Source organism: Trichosurus vulpecula, chromosome 1 (genome assembly GCF_011100635.1).
Source record: "Trichosurus vulpecula isolate mTriVul1 chromosome 1, mTriVul1.pri, whole genome shotgun sequence".
In the NCBI taxonomy this organism is placed as follows: Eukaryota; Metazoa; Chordata; class Mammalia; order Diprotodontia; family Phalangeridae; genus Trichosurus; species Trichosurus vulpecula.
Genome location: NC_050573.1, coordinates 397,748,626 through 397,766,856, shown reverse-complemented (window position 1 = coordinate 397,766,856; position 18,231 = coordinate 397,748,626). Strand labels below are relative to the sequence as shown.

The following is an 18,231-nucleotide window of genomic DNA, read 5'->3' as shown; positions in this document are numbered from 1 at the left end:
GGTAGTTGGAAGATGTTTGAAGTGTGTGCATTTTGTGTATTCCTACAAGGCTGGATCAGCTGGGTGAAATTTTCTGCATTTACCTAGTGTTTCTCAGATAAAATCACATAGGCAAACATGAAATCTGCATTATGCTCAAATTGTTCCCTAATATAGAAATTCTGTTGGAACAATTTCATGTTTTCAAAACAAGTATTATATAGCAGAACTGACTATATTAGATGAGTGGGTGCTTTCTAATTACAAAATTCTGCACCTTTGTAAGAGAAATTGCTTTATCTATCAGCTTTCTCCTGTTCCCCCTATCCCTGCACTTTTTTGCAGTGTTCCAATATAGTCTTATAACTATTATAAACATTATGATTTACAGGTACCTGAAACACCCACTTCCAAACCTAATGGATCTACTGAAGCATAAGTGTGGCCAAATCTTTAAAGATATAAGAATATCTTACTTGTAAATACCTGGGTGTTCCTTTCTACTTCCAACAATGGTTCTTTCGACACTAAACAAGATGACAGATAAGTCTCCTTGAATATGTGACACTTGTTTCTGGTCAAAATTAGATTAAGTAAACAAAAATATCTTTTAAAGGGGCTAAACAGAAATTTCTTTTTTGAAAGTAAATTTTCTCTTATATCCACAAAACTACAATAAGCTATAGATTTTTTAACTCCAACGAGTAAAGAAAATATAAAGTTATATGAGGCAACTTAATTTGAGCATAAAAGCATACAAAAATACAAAATGTGTTGTATACCTAATTCCACAAGCCACTTGGTATGGAGTAGTCTTCCAGGATTCAGCATCAACTTGTTTACCATCAGGTAAGGTGACTTTAATCGGCCGACTATCTTTTGAAGCTTTCTCTAACATAATGGCATCATGTTCTGCTTTAAGTTTATTATACATCTCAAGACGTTTGTTGATATATTCTGGCCAAGGATTCAACTGCAAGACAAATAAGATGAGGAAAACAAAGGAAGGGTAAGCATGCCTTTCTTTAGATAAACCATCACCCTTAGTTTAAGTTTTACTTTGTTTTGATGTAAACTGCCTTGTATGAAAATGTAGCAGCTGTGTTGGTGCAAAGTGTTAAAAACAGGCCCCACTGTCATCAAGCAACATTTCAAAATGGTCTTATCTGAAAGGGAGGGGAGTTTGAGATGGATTAGATTGTTTCTTTGAAATCTTTTAGCCCTAAGATAATTAATAAATGCTCATCATTCATTCATTCATACAACTGAACATAATGTTCTACATGAGGTCTGATGACCAGGTCAGGCATTTATTAAGCACCTAATATGCCAGGTACTGTGCTAAGAAAGACAAAAGATAGTCCTTGATCTTAAGGAGCTCACAATCTAATGGTGGAGGCAACATGCAAACAACTAGGTAGAAACTATACATAAGAAAAACCAGAAATAATCAAGAGGGAAGGCACTAGCATTAAGTGGGATCAAGAAAGGTTTCCTGCTGAAGGTGGGATTTTAGCTAGGAGATGAAGGAAGCCAGGAGGCAGAAATGAGGAAGGAGAGTATTCCAGGAATGGGACATAGCAAGTGAAAATGTACAGGCAGAAGATAGAGTGGAAAAGTGTGTATAAGGAATGGGGGTGGGGAAGGTAATGGCATTTAAAAGAGAGAATTTTATATTCAACCCTAGAGTTGATGGGGAACCACTGAAGTATAGGGATGGTGACAGTCAGACCTGGGCTTTAGGAAGATCACTTTCATAAACGGAGGATGAACTACAGTGAAGAAAGACATGAGGTAGGCAGACACACCAGCAGGCTACTGCATAACGTATGAGGTGATGGGGCCTGTACCAGGGTAGTGGTAGAAAACGACAAGCCTTAGCAACCAACTGGATTTGGTGGGGGAGGGCAGTAGTGGTGTGGTCAAAGTAAGGAGTTAAGGATAAGACCTAGATCACAAGGCTCGGAGGGGGAAGCTAATTAGGAAGAGGGGAAAGATTTTTTGGAGAAAGATAATGAGTTCAGTTTTAAAAAATGCTGAGTTTAGCACATCTACGGGATAACCAGTTCAAGATGTCCAACAGGCAGATGGAGATGCTAGACTGCAGGTCAACTGAGAGGTTAGGGATGGATAAGCAGATTTCAGAATCATCAATACAGAAGTGATCACTGAATCTATGGGGGCTGATGAGATGAGCAAGAGAAAGATTATAGAGGAAGATCTTGAAAAGGAGGTTGAGCAGGAGCAGTTAAACAGGTAGGGGGAAAACCAGGATCACCTCCCCAGCCCTGGACACAAGTCTTGGCAGTCCATGCCAGGCTGGAAAGGACCAGAAGTTTTGACATCAGCCGTCTGCTTTCCAAGGGTGAATCATATTCTACTTATATGAAAAGATTCATCAACTATGTTGGTTAACTTTGATGAAAACATCTCTTTTTTTCTCCTTTGTTACATGAGATAGATGGCTGGAGAGAGGGGGAGGAGAGGAGTATTTGTAATCCATAGTATTAAAAAATTAAAATATCAATAATAATTTTATAAACAGAAAAAGTTCATCATTAGTAATTGGACCACTCCAGGATGTGTTCTTTGGTCACAGCAACCCAGAGACCAATAAGTACAATGGCACTCAGTACTGGTAGCTAGTGGAAAAAATCATTGCACTAAAAAATTTCCTTCTATCTCTATAGTGACTGTAACAATTTTGGATGGTTTACAAATATTTATAGCTCCATGTGCATTCAATATGAAATCACTGTTGTGGATGCATTACCAGAAGAAAGAAACTGTATCTATTATGATATTCACATGAAATCTGAAGACAAAAAAAGATCTGAAGCCACAACAAACAACTTCTTTCCATCAATATCAGAGCCACCTTGTTTGGAGTCTATTATCAGTCCCTCATGGATCATATGAAGATGATGAAATGACAAAGAAAACAAAGCTGGGAGGAGCATCTGAAGTAATTCAACTACCCACAGAGGATAGTTTGATTATTTTTTTAATTACAATTTTATTAACATATAAAAAACTTAAACATAAGATAACATAATCTAGCATGCATAGATATTTAAAATTATGACAATAATAATATTAAAGTATTGGGTGAGCTTGTTTTTGGTGCACAGTTTCTCAAAACGTGGTGTCTTTAATGACGTTGCTAATTATAATTCTTTTCCAACTACTTTTTTCCCCCCTTTGATTTATCCAATCCTCACACTACTCTGCCACTGAGCAAAAACAAAACAAAAAAACAACCCAATGATAATATAAAGCCTATAAATGCATATTACAGCAAAACAAATTCTCACACTGGTTTCAGATGAACATCTGTATCTCTTTCTGCATTTTAAATTCATCACTTCTCTGTTAGGAAGTGATGTGCATCATTCTTTTTGACTTGAGGTTTATCACTATCAATCTATACAGACTTTTAAAGTTGTTTTTCTTTCTCTATACTGTCATAATTTTAAAGACCGTTCTCCTAGTTCTGCTCACTTTACTCTGCATCCTTCCATAAGGTCCTCTCAGATTCCTCCGAAATTGGTTATTTCATCATGCTTATGGAACAATAATATTCCATTACATTCACAGATCATAATTTATTTAGCCATATTCATAAAGGACACCATTAGTTTCTAACCCTGGGCAACCATGAAAAGATGTGCTATAAATATCTTTTGTACGTAGAACATCTCTTCCTCTTTCAGTTACAGAACAATACCAGAGATATGGGTCTCATTCCACATTATGAAGTCAAATTTGCCTCCCTGTATCAGAATCTGTAACTCAGCTGGCTTTTTATCATTACCTTCTACCTTCTTATACGGACATCTGAGGCCATGTGCTTCTTATATTTTCCTCCTATGAGCTTTTGGAGGTCTCTATGGCTATTCTTCTTATGGCTTCCAGTGTAGCTACCCTCAAGGGCAGAGATGTCAAACTCATGGCCAGAAGGCCAATGAGATTAAAATGTAACTGGGAAATGTTTAAAAAAATAAAAATACAATACAATAAAGATAATATTGATTTGTGGTTTTCTATCATAATAATTACTTGGCAATGGCAGAAATATAACACTGCATATTCAGTGCAAGTCAGTGCAAACTTCTTGCGAGCCCTTCTTGCTGAAAGCAAATTCTCAACTCCTTTGTCATTCCTGCTAGTAGCTTACTTGAAGAATGGCTGTGGAAAACTGCTGGTGAAGCCCAATGTTTACCTTGCTAGTGTCTTGACAGCCACAACATACTTCCTTTTCCTCTTCTTGCTGACCTCTTACCTTGTATTTCCAACCTTCTAGGAACATAGATGTGGAACTGGAAGGAACTTCAGAGCCCAGAGTCCTTATTTTATAGATGAGGAACTGAGGCTCTGAACTTCAAGTTATCTGTCTACAGTCAAAAGGGGAGCAATTTTCAGTAAAAGATGTGAACTCAGCTCCTCCGACTCCAGAGTTGGTGATCTTAGGTCCCCCAACACTTTCATATCTACCTCAAGTTCTTCTGTCCAAGAATTCCTCCTCTTTCTCCTAGGACTCTGCACAAATATATTCTGGATAAAACATCCACAAAGAAAAGCTCACGAAGAAAAAAAAGGCTTAAGAAACTTTCACCAATTTCATTGTGACTTTCATCAAATTCACTACTGTTCTGAACATGTGTCACAATTCAAACAAAGAAACTATAATGAGGCAGCGGTTAACACAAAAACTACTGACTTGACTTAAATTACAATTATTTACATGCTACCATTTATCTAAAAAAATATATACTTTCAGCATGCAACAACTGGGTGATTAGAGAATTGTTACAATCTCCCCTAAGTTTCTATTTCCAAATGGCTTTAGCTATATTAAGAATTATTCAAATATGCCCACTGATACTTACACATACTCAGTTGGTTCTTGAGGGTTATGCCGGACAGGTAAGCACAGGCCCTACCAAATGGGATAAGCACAGGCCCAATAACAATGTGTCTAGGGTCTGAAGACCAGCCTTATTAAGCACAGGGAGGCTCAGAATCAGTAGGTTTTAATTCTTTGGCCATAAGATCTCAAGAAGTAGATAAAAATACAAGCAAGTCTTCAAAGCCTTGTATGGCTTCCACGATGGTGGCAAAACAGAGTGTCTGAGAATTACATGGCCTTAAGGTATCTATAAACATTAATTTAACTCTTAGTACTATTTAAAATATGAAGTTTGTGTCTAATCAAATGAAAAGATACACTCCTAGAAAAACTAAATTACCTCCATACTGATATTCTCATTATTAATGAAAGCAAAATGGACAAAGGTGTTTCTGTCTTGAAGGACCAGTCACAAGTTCTCCTCAGAAAAGCAAATGAAGGAGCCAGTTTTACTACATAGCCAAGACAATAAGAAACATCATTTCATCGAACACTTGGTTATCTCACCTTGCAGGGCAGATGATGAGCACAAATAAAAAGACCACCATGAGGGTGATTACTGTTTATGTGTCAACACTTGCTGCAGAGGTAAGGAAGAACACATATTCTTGAAAAATATTGACGGGATCTATAATTTCCAATATGTTATAGAGCTGCTAAAATAATGTAAGGCACAGGTCCGACTACATCACTCCCCTGCTCAAAAACTAAGCCCCTACCTTCTTTTGTGGGTTTCTTTCACATTACTCTTTCACACCAACCCTTAAAGCAATGATGACTACAGACAGTTTCTTCTAAAGATCTGGGTGTGAAAGGTAGAGTAGATACAATGATAGGTTGAAGAGATGGTACCAGCAAGTGAAGGTAAGAAATATCAATAAAGAGCTAGATAACAGAAGACGGTCAGAAAAGTGAACTGGAAATGGTGTAAACTGAATGACTGATCTTGGCAGGAAGGACCTGCTCTTTGTCAAATAAAGGAGTAAAAAGAAGAGAATGGAGAACCATGTTTAGGAGTTTTGAGGTAGAAAAAGAAAAGTTCACAATGGATGGCCTCTATATTCTTAGTAAAAGAGGAGGCATAGTTCTTTGCTAAGAGGGAGGAGTTGGAGGAAATAAACTAAGGCATTATAAATTAACCAGTTATATTACTAGTAGAGACAGCTGTCTATAAAAATCTAGTGAAACTTGTTCTAACATACAGCTAAAAACTGGTTCCTTTGCTCTGCTGTATTCCACTGGCAATTTTGTATTGACATCTGGTAAAATGCCTAGAATGACTAAAACAGAAAGTGGAACATTGCTCATAGGCAGTCAACATCAAACAGAAAAGAAGAAGGGTATAAGACTAGATAATTACGCCCTGTCACACTACAACCAGAGATGAGTTTAAATATGGGTTGGTTTCATGAGTCTAAGTCCAGTGAAATGTGGGTCTCAGGGATGAGAAAAAGATGATGGGTTTTAGAACTAGAAGGGACTGAGGAGGTCATCTATTCCAACTGCCTCTTTTTACAGATGATGAAACTGAGTTCCATGGATATTAAGTGATTTTCCTATGGTCACGACACAGAGTTGGCCTTTGAACCCAGGTTCTTAGACTCCAGAGTAATCTGTTTTTCCACAGTACCTGTGTCCACTCTAGGTTCTGAGAAATTCCAGAAGGAACAGCCTAGATTTAAATCATTTTCAAGGTAACCTTATAGAACCAGTTTCTAACCTTTTTGGCCATAAACTCCTCTTGACATCCAATTTTTTTCCTGTTTCCTTTCTAATTTAATATTTTTAGAATTTTTTTTTGGTTATTCAATGCTTCACAAAAACTGTTTAACAAATCTCCATATACAAAGAATAGAAAATTCAGACTATACAGGAAACTGAATCTTCATTCCAAACTTTCTTAAAAAAAAAAAAATAATTCAACATTTTAGTTCTAAAGATGTCCTACCTGTCTGTCTCCCAGTTAACCTTTTGTTCTCATGTTTGTTTTTAATTTTCAAAGACCCACTTTTCTTTTTTTTTTTCCCCTGATATCACTAACACTAGTTCTGGCCTCACCTCCTGTTAAGAAAGAAATGCCTCCTTGTGAAAGAAAAATAAGCATAGTTAAGCAAATCAAATCCACAGGGCCTGCACCTCAATTTTATGGTCATTTCCATTTTAGCTTTTCTTTTCAGGTTTCCCCTGCCCTGCAATCCTATGGATCAGAGTATCTTTAACTCTTGACATCCCAATCCTTTTCAATTCCCTTCATGAACAGCTTCTAATCTAAATTCTCTTCTTTTTAGAACATCTTTTCTCCCTGATGCTTCCTTTAGCATTATGTAATTATAATTAGCAGAATGTAAATTCCTAAATATTAAAATCCCTACACCTCACTTTGGATATCAAAAGAAAAAATAGATTCCTTCCAATAACAATCTGATATAGTGTCTATTTTAAAAATTTACCTCTGTTCGACCTCCATCAGTAGATCCTTCTTTATTTTTCTTTTTTCCTCCTTCTTTTTGCTTTTCTTCACCTCCACCAAACTGAGTAAGAGAAAAAAAAAGTTTACGGATTTGTATTTTAAATCTTTCCCCCCCCTAAAAATCTTGGAATATGTTTTACAGAAGCTAAAATAAAATTTGCAAAAAATCCAACTAAAAAAAACTATAAAATTTTATGAGTAGTAATGAGCAGCTAGCATCTAACATGACAAATCTTGTTTAGGTAGAAGGGATTCGGGTGCAAGTATATATAATATTTTATATTCATTAGCTTTCTTTTCATTTGAGTAAGTGTTCTTTTGTATAAAGTATTGGGTATACAAAAAAGTAAGTACATAATTTATTTCCTGCTGCTCTAGTCGATCACTCCTCCCCAATTTCACCCTCGTCCTTCAGCCTTAACCCTTTATTTATTTATTGGTCTGTTGACTGATTGAGACTAGGTCTCCCTATTGCACCTGACAGTGCAGTAGGTATAGGCCTGATGCCACGGTAGAATGGCAAAGAACCTTTGATAGGCTCCATTTCTGACCTGGACTAATTTGCTGCTCCATAAGCAGCCTGAAAGATCCCTGTTCCTGAGGATTCACCACAGTGGTGCAGCCTTACTGGGGACAACAGATCAGTTTTAGCTACTGCAGTTCAGAACTCTCAAGCTTAAGCAGGCCACCAGTCTCAACCTCACCCAGGAGCAAGGATTACAGGTATATGCCCACAACCCTGGCTTGACTCTATAAATTAGCCATTTGAATGAGGGACTGTCCTCTACCCTCGAATCCCTTGCCCCCTTGTCTTCATGTTGCTGCAGCCGTTCTAATCACTTACTTTCCACTCTTACTTGAAAGAGGTCTAGAACTATAGGACAAAGTCACAAAAGTTTACTGATTGGATTCATTATGAATTCATGCTACCTAATTTCGATCTGGGGCACCCCTGGCAAGGAATTCTTTCTATTTATCTCTGATTGACTTCCTACTGAGCAGCTAATGGCACAGTGGATACAGTTCCAGGCCTGGGGTCAGGAAGACTTGAGTCCAAATTTCACCTTCGATACTAGCTTTGTGACCCTGGGCTAGTCACTTAACCTGTTTTCCTCAGTTTCCTTATCTATAAAATGGTGATAATAGAGCTCTCTCTTGGACATATCAATTTTACCCACTGCCATTTCGATATATTGTGGGTTGGCACAAGAAATTAAAAGAGAATTTCGGGGTTTTGCGGAAGCCGCAGACAACACAGAAAAGGTTTAGAAACTCAGAAATGCCTAAAATATGTGTATAGTATTGTATAATATCAACATATATTATCTTTTAATACCATAATAATTCAGACTTCTTTTCTGGTACAAAAGGAGGGGAAACATTTTTACGTGGATTTTCCAGATCTCAAGGCTGTGAGCCCCTACCTAACCCCTGTGATGGGGAAGGGATAACTGTAAGAAGCACCTATCACTTAGGGCGGCTGTGAGGATCACATGAGATAACAATTATACGGTGCTTAGCCACGTCACGTCCCTGGCAAATAGTAAGGGCTATATAAATGTTATTGTACTCTCAAGTGACTATTCCAAATCAGCTTTTAGTTACAAGTGATCTTCCTAAAGTGCAGGCCCAATCACGTTGCCCCCTCCCCACCCCAACCTTCCCAATAAATCCTGGAGGCTCCCTATTGCCTCTAGGATCAAATACAAAACTGGCATTCGAAGTCCTCCAAAACCCACCCTCCCTCATGCCCCCCTTTTCCAGTCTTCTTACATCTTATTCCCTGACAGGTACTCTTCAAACCATAAACAAACACTGATCTCTCAGCCCTTGGCATTTTCCTTGGCTGACTCCTCCCCCCCTTTCCTAGAATGCTCTTCCTCCTCCACTTTTGACTACTGACCTCCCTGGCTTCTTTAAGTAGCAACTAAAATTCCGTCTTTTAGAGGAAGCCTTCCCCAACCTCTCTTATTTCTACAGCCTCTTAGTTATTTCCCAGTCATCCTGTGTGGGGCTTGCTTTGTATATATCTGTTTTCATCCTTGAGGGTAGGGGGGATGGGGATTGTCTTTTACCTCTTTTTATATACCCAGTGCTTAATTTCAGTTCCTGGCACATAGGAGGTGCTTAATAAATGTTGATTAATAGACTGACTGAATGTCATTCAAGGTTCTTGATTAGGAGAATGCTTAAAAGGAAGCAATCAAATGTAGACCTGGTTTATAGTAGGGAAAACTGAAGGTGTCTAAAGTTGAGCCTGAACCCAGAGGCAAGATATAGATCAGGACAGCTTGAGATAGCCCTGGATATAGTTGGAAACCTTGGCTTTTTTAAGAAGCTAAGATGGCTCTGGAGGAGACAGTGAGGCTGTTGATCTTGCACAGTCCTCCCTCACTTAAGTGCAATTCACTTGCAAGTCATGGCATCATCTTCTCGATGTCATGGTCCTCTCCAAGAATGTAGGACAAACAACAATTCCTCAGTTAGACAACTGTTGATTTAAAATTATTCCAAATTCCAACTACAACCAAAGGGCTATAAAACTATGCATATCTTTTGCCCAGCAATAACTACCCAAAGAGATGAAGGAAAAGGACTTAATTACACAAAAATATTTGTGGCAGCTTTTTTTGTGGTGGCAAAGAATTGCAAATTGGGGGAATGCCCATCAATTGAAGAATGGCTGAACAAATTGTGGTATATGATTGTGATGGAATACTATTGTGCTATAAGAAATGGTAGGATGGTTTCAAAAAAACCTGAGAAGACTTATATGTACTGAGGCAAAGAGAAGTAAGAAGAACCAGGAGAATACTGTACACAGTAACAGCAATATTGTAATGATGATCAACAGTGAAAGACTTAGCTACTCTGATTAAGTCAATGATCCAAGACAATTCCAAAGGACCTGGGACAAAAAATGCTATCCACCTACAGAGAACCGATGGACTATGAGTGCAAAGTGAAGCATACTTTTAACACTTCCTTTCTTTTCTTTTTTTGGATCTATTTTTCTTTTGCAACATGGCTAATGTGGAAATATGTTTTTCATGACTTCATTATGTAAAATTAATATCAAGGGTAAGGGAAGTGGGGGAAGAGGTGCATTTGCAAATTCAAAAATTTTTAAATGTTAAAAATTTCTAAAAATATAATTAGGGAATTTAACAAAATGAATAAAAATATATTTAAAAATCTCTTCTAAATTTCTCAGGCTCTTTTTTGTTTGCTATTGTTCAGTTATCCTAGGAGGTGAAGAGCACTCTTCACATTTAAATTCCTAAGATGAATGAATGAGTGCATCCCCTCCACACTTTTCCTAAAACCTGAGTGGCTGTAATTAGTCATCTCCTCGTGGCCAAACCCCTGGTGATAAGAACCCATGATTATAGATTTAGAGCTGGAAAAGACTAATAAAACTCCCTCATCTCACAGGTGCTGAAAGTGAGGCCCAAAGACTTAAAAGTGATTTGTTCAAGTCACACATACTGCAAGTGGTAGGGTCAGAATTGAAACCCGGGTTCTCTTGATTCCAAATCCAGTGCTCTGTCTAGGGAACCACAGGGGTCATAAAATGACCCCTGAAATTTTCTTTTGATCTGTCCTTTTAATTCTAGTACCTCCCCTCTGTCAATTATTTTCTGTTTAGCTCGTATGTTGCTCTATCTATACATGTATTTTTTTTTCCTTCCCCATTAGACTGTGAGTCCCAAGGGTGGAGACTTTTTTTTTTTTTGCGCCTTTCCTTGTATCGCCTAAGCACAGTGCGTGGCACATAGCAGGCCCTTAATAAACGTTTACTGATCGACGTTGTCTCCCCCATTAGACTGTGAGTGCATCGAAGGCAGGGGCTGTCTTTTGCCTTTCTTTGTATTCCCCCGCTCTAAGCACAGTGCCCAGCACATACCAGGTGCTTAATATTTATTGATTGGTACCCTGGAAACCACACCAGCTGGAATCGAATGACTGTAGCTTCAAATCCCATCGATCTGTATGACCATGGGTCAGCCACTTAACTTCTCCGTGCCTCAGTTTCCTCATATGTAAAATAAAGGAGTCGGGGCAGTTAACACGTGAGGTCCTTCGGCTGTCTAGGTATATACACCCGGAGCTCGAGATCCTCCTCTCCCGACCTTAGAATTACAATCGCGCTCACCCCAAATGGGAAGTCCCAGAAAGGTTCCCGAGCACCCGTCACTCGCAGGGACCTCCGCTCCGGGCCCCCCAAAAAACGACTAGCCGTCCACGGCCGTCCCGCTCCCCACACCCTCGCCGAGAACCCCCGAGACTTACCGGCTTCTCGTCCCCACTCATTTTCCCTGTGGGATCGAGGGCTACCTCCTGGGACATCGTCAGGAGCTACGGGGGCCACGAAGAGGTTAGATGGGAGCAGACAAAACCTCTGCGGAAGGCGTAGAAAGGCGGATGAAGAAGCCCCCGAGATGTGCAGCGAATACAGGTTGGAGAAGCGGCGTAAGGCCACGCGCTTTCACTGCGCTTGCGCCACGTGGCCGCAACTAGGCACCAGCTGATGCAACCGGAGCGCACCCAAGCTCTGCCCGCCCCCCCCCGGCCCGCCTTCTGGTTCCACTACCCAATTAGCAAATCGATGGGCGGGCCTGCTTATCTTCTCAGCCAGTGCGGTGACTAGCTTCGGAGGGGTGGGGCATATGCTAATAATACTAGACCCTCTCATCCCAGAGGAAGCTAAACCTTTCTCTGGTTGAGACGGCCGCGGAAAGCTGAAGAACGAGTAGCAAGTGGTATGCGTGGGAGCGCGTGCGCCTGCGCAGTGCTGTCTCTGTGTTTGGGCTAAACGCTATGGACGCCGGGGGTGAGGTGGTAGTGTTTGGGAAGAAAGCCTGTTAAGAGGCGCGTATGGATGAACGGTTGGTTTCACCCATGGGTATCGGCTTGGCCGCAGTCAGTGATAGAGGGTAGTACAATGTCGGAAGTCAAAGGGCTGAATCCTGGCTCTGCTATTTATTATGTGGGCGTGAGCTCGTCTTGACTTCCTGGGCCTTAGTTTTCCACCTCTGTAGAATGAGGGGGAGGGAGAATCGAATAGGGGGGGCCCTCTGAGGCCCTTCCCAGCTTGAAGGCCATGTTTGTGCTGCTGCTGGTGAAAAGAAGACTTAATAAGAGGGAAGCCGGTAGGGCCACACCCAGACCAGGCGAATGAACGCCACTTCCATACGGGCTGCTAGCGGAGATGTGGGTGGAGAATTGGTTCAATAGCTAGTGGACAGTCGCGTGTCAAGACCACCTCAAGAGCAATGGGCGGGTTTTTCGGTTCCCGGCTCCCTGAGCTTCTGGTTCTGCGGCTAGCATCGTTTCTGTCTCAGATTTTGAAACCGAAGCTCATTATTCACGTAGTGAGGGAACTACCCAGATTTGCTTTTATTGGGAAACTTTCCCAGTATTACAATCGACTCTATTTTCCATCTCTGCCAAAATAAGAAAGATAGGGGTTATCATTCCTTTGTAGCTGAAGTGTGCCATTGTGTCTTGTTATTTATGGAGATCAGTGATCTCTGATGGTGAGGGGCAGGAGGGTTCCTCTTGCCATGCTTATCAAAACCCACCCAAGCCTTCTCTCATCCTGTTGGGCTCCAATTGGTGCCTTCCTTAAATCGACTCAGTATGTTGAAGAAGTACTTTCCTTCACATCTCAGCATTCACCATCTGTATAACAAATATGTGAGGGCATTTGCCTCAGCGTATGGCCCCTCTGTTACTGGCAAGGTTTCAAAATTTTCAGGTGTAGTTGTTGCCTCCGATTAACTTTTACTAGGTTGGTTTTTTTCCCCTCCCGTAGTGCTTCAGACCAGACTAAAATCGGAAATGCCAGTACTGTAGTCTGAGGAAGAATTTCATTTCCATACTGCAATAATTAGCATTACTAAGTTTTACAATGATATAGACAAGTAACTGCCCTCTTATTTTGAAAGAACGAAAGTCATAAAACTCAACGTAAGGGGAAAATTGAATGATTATGAACTTTAGACTGAGAATTAGATTTTTTTTTTGAGTTAGAAAGGGACCTTGGAGGTGCTCTAGTACATTCATCCAAGCAATATTTAGGGTTATATATGATTTGCCAAAAACCACACACCCAAGACTTACCAGATCATTTTTCAGATGAAGAAACTGAGGCAAACAGGATTAAGTGATTTGCCCAGGGTAACACAACTCTTAAGTATCTGAGGCTACATTTGACCTCAGGAAGATGAATCTTTCAGACTCCAAACTGGTTACTCTATCCACTACCATTTAGCTGCCCCATTGATTACCATACCATTGTTACAGATAGGATTACATATTTACTAGAAGATCTCATTGACAAAGGGTCAGTGTAAACTCCAACTAGGGCAACTAAGTGGCACTGAGCCTGTAGTCAAGGAGACTCATCATCCTGAGCTCAAATCCTGTCTCAGATACTAGCTGTGTGACCCTGGCCAAATCACTTAACCCTGTTTGCCTCAGTTTCCTCATCTGTAAAATGAACTGGAGAAGGAAATAGCAAAACACTGATATCTTTGCCAAGAAAACTTCAAATGGGGTCACAAAGACTCAGACACAATTAAACAAAAAAAAAAAACAAACCAATTATGTATCTTAAAAGTAAATATTTTTGATTTAAGAGTTCATTGATCTACAAGGTGCTGGTGCTAATTTTAACTTAACCTTTGGAAAATTCCACCCCTATGCCACCAACTTTCAGGCCCCATGGATAAGTTTACTAAATAATCTAAGTTATTAGTCCTAGTTTTTTCAAGGTTGTGTCAACATAAGTGATATGACCTGGGAAAAATTCCAGATGTTTTCCAGTGAACTTAAGCTTGCTTTGTAGATTATCATATTTAAGCCAGATTGAAGAGAGTGAATTGTAAATTGCCACAACAAGTCACTAGTTGCTGGGCCTAAGGTTTCTCACCCCTAAAAGAAAGTGAACTGGGAATGTCTAAGGTGTTTTCCAACTCTGAATCTATGATTGTGAGCTTCTGGCCAACCAATCGACATTTATTTCTTAAGCACCTAATATATGCCAGGCAATGTGATCTAAATTTGATTGTAATACAATGGTATGTAAAATAAATTTATTGCACTCTCCTTTCTCTTCTGTCACTCTCTTTTAACCCCTTATGATCTGGCTTCTGAACTCATCATCCCGCTGAAACTGTTCTTTTCCAATTACTAATGATCTCTTATGGCCAAATCCAGTGGCTTTTTCTCAGTCCTCATTTTCTTAATCTCTGTAGCCTTTGACACTGAATCATCCTCTTCTCCTTGGTACTCTCTTGTCTCTAGGTTTTTGGGACACTACCCTCTCCTGGTTCTCCTACCTGTCAGACTACCTCTTCTTAGTTTCCTTTCCTGGATCCTCATCCAGATCATGCCTTCTAACTGCACTCATCTTTCTCCCTAAACCCTCCCCAACTCCTAACTTTCCTATTACTGTCGAGGGTAACGCTATCCCCACAGGCAGTCCTTGAAGCTTGCAACCTAGGAGTTATCCTCAACTCCTCACTGTCTCTATCTCTGTCTCTCTCTGTGTCTGTCTCTCTTTGTCTCTGTCTCTCTCTCTCTCTCTCACACACACACACATCCAACTTGTTGCCAAGTCCTGTCTATTTTACCTTTATAACATCTCTCAGATATGCCCCTTTTCTCCTCTGAAACTGCTACCCCCCCAGTATAGGCCCTTATCACCTCACACTTGGACTATTGGCTGGTGGTTCTTCCTGCCTCAAGACTCTCCCCACTCTAATTCATCCTCCAGTTTGCCACCAAAGTAATTTTTCTAAAGCCCACTCCAGGGTCAGCCTGAGGCTAGAAATTTATTTGAATGTTCCAATAACTTGTCCACCACATATGTGTGGGTATTCCTTCCAGTGGAGAGGAACTTAACTATGGATTTACTGGAGCCAATTCATACCAGCTTGGGAAACCCGACTATTAAATTTTCAGTTTTACTCCTCCATAATTGACAAATGCTACAAATTGATTGCGGTTTGATTTGTTGTCTTGTTGATTTTTTAGACTTAAGGACACGATGGAGAAAGTGTTAATGAAAATTCAACTTAAAGTGTGTCCTAAGTACATTTTTTCAGCAAAAAAGTATATGTACACATATATATATATGTATATATATATCAGCACACCCCTGACCATAATCATCTATAACCTTTTAACTTTTCTTTAAATTTATCTTTAACTTTTATGTGTGATTTTTGTTCAAATTGCCTCACAAATCCTCCATAGAAGATCTACCAAACATACTGGACAAGAAATCTTCTAGCTCTTTTGAACATTCTCTGCATTTTTGTGAAACACATGCCCTTTCCCTTTTCTAATCTTACATTTCCTCAGTATCATTCTATTTATATAAAAGTCATTATTGGTAATAATGCAGCCTAACTATGCAAAATCTGAATACTTCCATAACCCCTTTGTAACAACAATGTGGCTAGCAGCTGCTGTGGCTGTATAAGACCAACAACAACCAGCACACAGAAGGGCTGCTAACACAGGTTCTTTGTTCTGCTTTTCTAAGGAAAGCAACTTTAAGGGATTAATAATCTCAGTTTAATTAAACATACATATATCATTCACTTAGTTCAGGGGGAAAAGATCAGTCCCTTGAACTTCAAGGTAAATACAAACAGAAATTACAAACTTCAACGGACAAACCTTGTCTGATCAAATCACAATACATAGTTACCAGAGAAGAACCAATGGGTCTGGATGAGCAAAGCAGGTATGGGGGTGGTGCATTTACAAAGGTTTGCACAGAGTCTCAACACCCCAAAGTCAAACACCAAGCTCCTCTCAATTATATCCTGTTCAGAGCCCTGAGGGCTCTGACCTCACCCAGGCTGGGTGTGTGAAAGTTCCCCATCCCCAGCATCCCATCATACACAAGTCAATGACTCCTGATTGCCTCAGTGGAAAGAAATAGCTGAGAAATACTCCAAAATGAAGACAGCAAAAGGTTTTCCATCCATTCAAACAAAGGGGAGACTTGATAGTCTTACCATCCTAAGAGGGAAGAACAGGTAAAAAGTCTGATTGCTGTAACACCCTTGAGTCACCTACAGTTTTGATATTTCAAAGATTGTGGTGTTCTATGATTTCTATATTCATAGTATCACTGGAACAATACTGAACTTAAAAAGATGGATTTTGTGCTGGGGAGCAGTTTAGAACAACTTGAAAGTGTTAGATAATTTCCCAAATGTGATTTGGCCTCTTTCCACTCAGTTCTAAGCCCAGATTTTCTGTCTATAGTGAGGAAAAGCAGGAAACAAATGAATTAAACGAGCAAAGTCAAAGTTTAATTCAGGAGGGTGTTTTAGTGAAATGGAGATACAGTTTGCTTAATGTACAATGCCCTCTGGTGTTTTTTTTTTTTTTTTATCATTTGTGCAGCCTAGAGATCAAAGCAAAAAAAAAAAAATTTGCCCTCCAGTAATTTCAGTTCCAGTGACCTGGTCCAAAGACATTTATTCACTTACTCTAATTTTAGACCTTATAGCCAAAAAAAGAAAATATTTCATTTTTCTTTTTGCCAACAACTTTGGTGTTACTTTATGTTATTTAACAAGTCCTTTTTGAGTTCTGTTTTTAAAATGAATTTTATTTGACTATTTTTTATGCATAGTATACCTTAGGAAAATATTTTATTGGTAGTTTCAGAGATTAAAAGAAAAGTAGACAATGAATTATTTGATTTCCTCAAGTTTGTTTGTTACTCATTTGACAGTGTCATCAGTTTTTGGAATATTTTGGAATATTTGGCCTCACCTCAAAGTTGAAATATTTTAGATATTTACTCATTCTCATGGCAGTTTTTTTTAAGGTAAAAATAGTGTCTTTTAAACTAATGAATATATGCTAACAATATTTTCCAATTATATTATGCAGAGAAATGTTATTTACTGTTAGTGTTGACAAAAAAAATAGCTCACTAACATCCTAGAACTATAAAGTCATAAATAAAGAATTAACTGCCAATAAAACTCACTTTTACAAAAGTCTTAATAGAGATAGGAGCTGGAGAAATTTGAGGTAAAAGATTTAAGGTAGTGTCATATTCAAAAATGGGACTATTAAATAGTACATAAGAATCTCTGTAGGCCACACATTGACTTGGAAAATCACATATTAACAATACTCATATTCTATTAATTTTACTTATTTTGTTGCATGTTTCCCAATTACATTTTAATCTGGTTCCTGCTGCAGGGTGTTGCAGGTCTTCGTGTACTTTTCACCTTTGACTTACAGCATCTTTTTAAATGGCACAGGTAAAAAAAAATGTGTGTGTGTATTTCTCAGAAGCACATGGAAATTGACAAAAATTCGCTATGTATTAGGGTTAAGAGATTGCTAATATATGTTAGAAGGCAGAAAGAGAAAACATCGTTTCCAAACCATAACGCAGTAAAAATCGTTATCATTTGAGGGAGCGCAAACAAAAGACAAACCAAAATGGAGACGTAACATTAAAATCCTAAATAATAAATGGATCAAAGAACAAGTCGTAGAAACAATGACACAAAATGATAATGATTAACATACCAAAATTTCTGGAATGCAGCTGAAGCAGTCCTTAGGAAAATGTATTTCGCTAACAGAAGAGGAGAGGATCAGTAAATAGGAATATGTATTTTTGAAACATTAGCAAGCCAACAAATAAATTCAAAATGAACACAAAAGAGGAGATATGAATTAAAGACTAAAGAAATGATATACAACTAAAACCTGGTTCTTTGAAAAGACTAACAAAATTTGATAACCCTTTAGCCAACCTTATTAAAAAGAGGGCAGAACATCAAATCAAAATGGTAAATGAACAAACTAAAATCAC

The 18,231-nt window shown here is 39.0% G+C and overlaps 1 protein-coding gene across 1 annotated transcript in view; it reads right to left on the bottom strand.

Annotated features, from left to right (window-relative positions):
- Nucleotides 1-11,927, bottom strand: part of TARS1 (threonyl-tRNA synthetase 1) — a 34,830-nt gene extending 22,903 nt beyond the window's left edge. The window contains exons 1-3 of the mRNA XM_036736442.1: nucleotides 11,652-11,927; nucleotides 7,339-7,419; nucleotides 762-952 (exon numbers count right to left, since the gene is read on the bottom strand). Of these exons, the coding sequence (XP_036592337.1) occupies nucleotides 762-952; nucleotides 7,339-7,419; nucleotides 11,652-11,708 (329 nt within the window). The 5' untranslated portion in view covers nucleotides 11,709-11,927. The remainder of the gene's footprint in view (nucleotides 1-761; nucleotides 953-7,338; nucleotides 7,420-11,651) is intronic.
- Nucleotides 11,928-18,231: the final 6,304 nt, after the last annotated feature.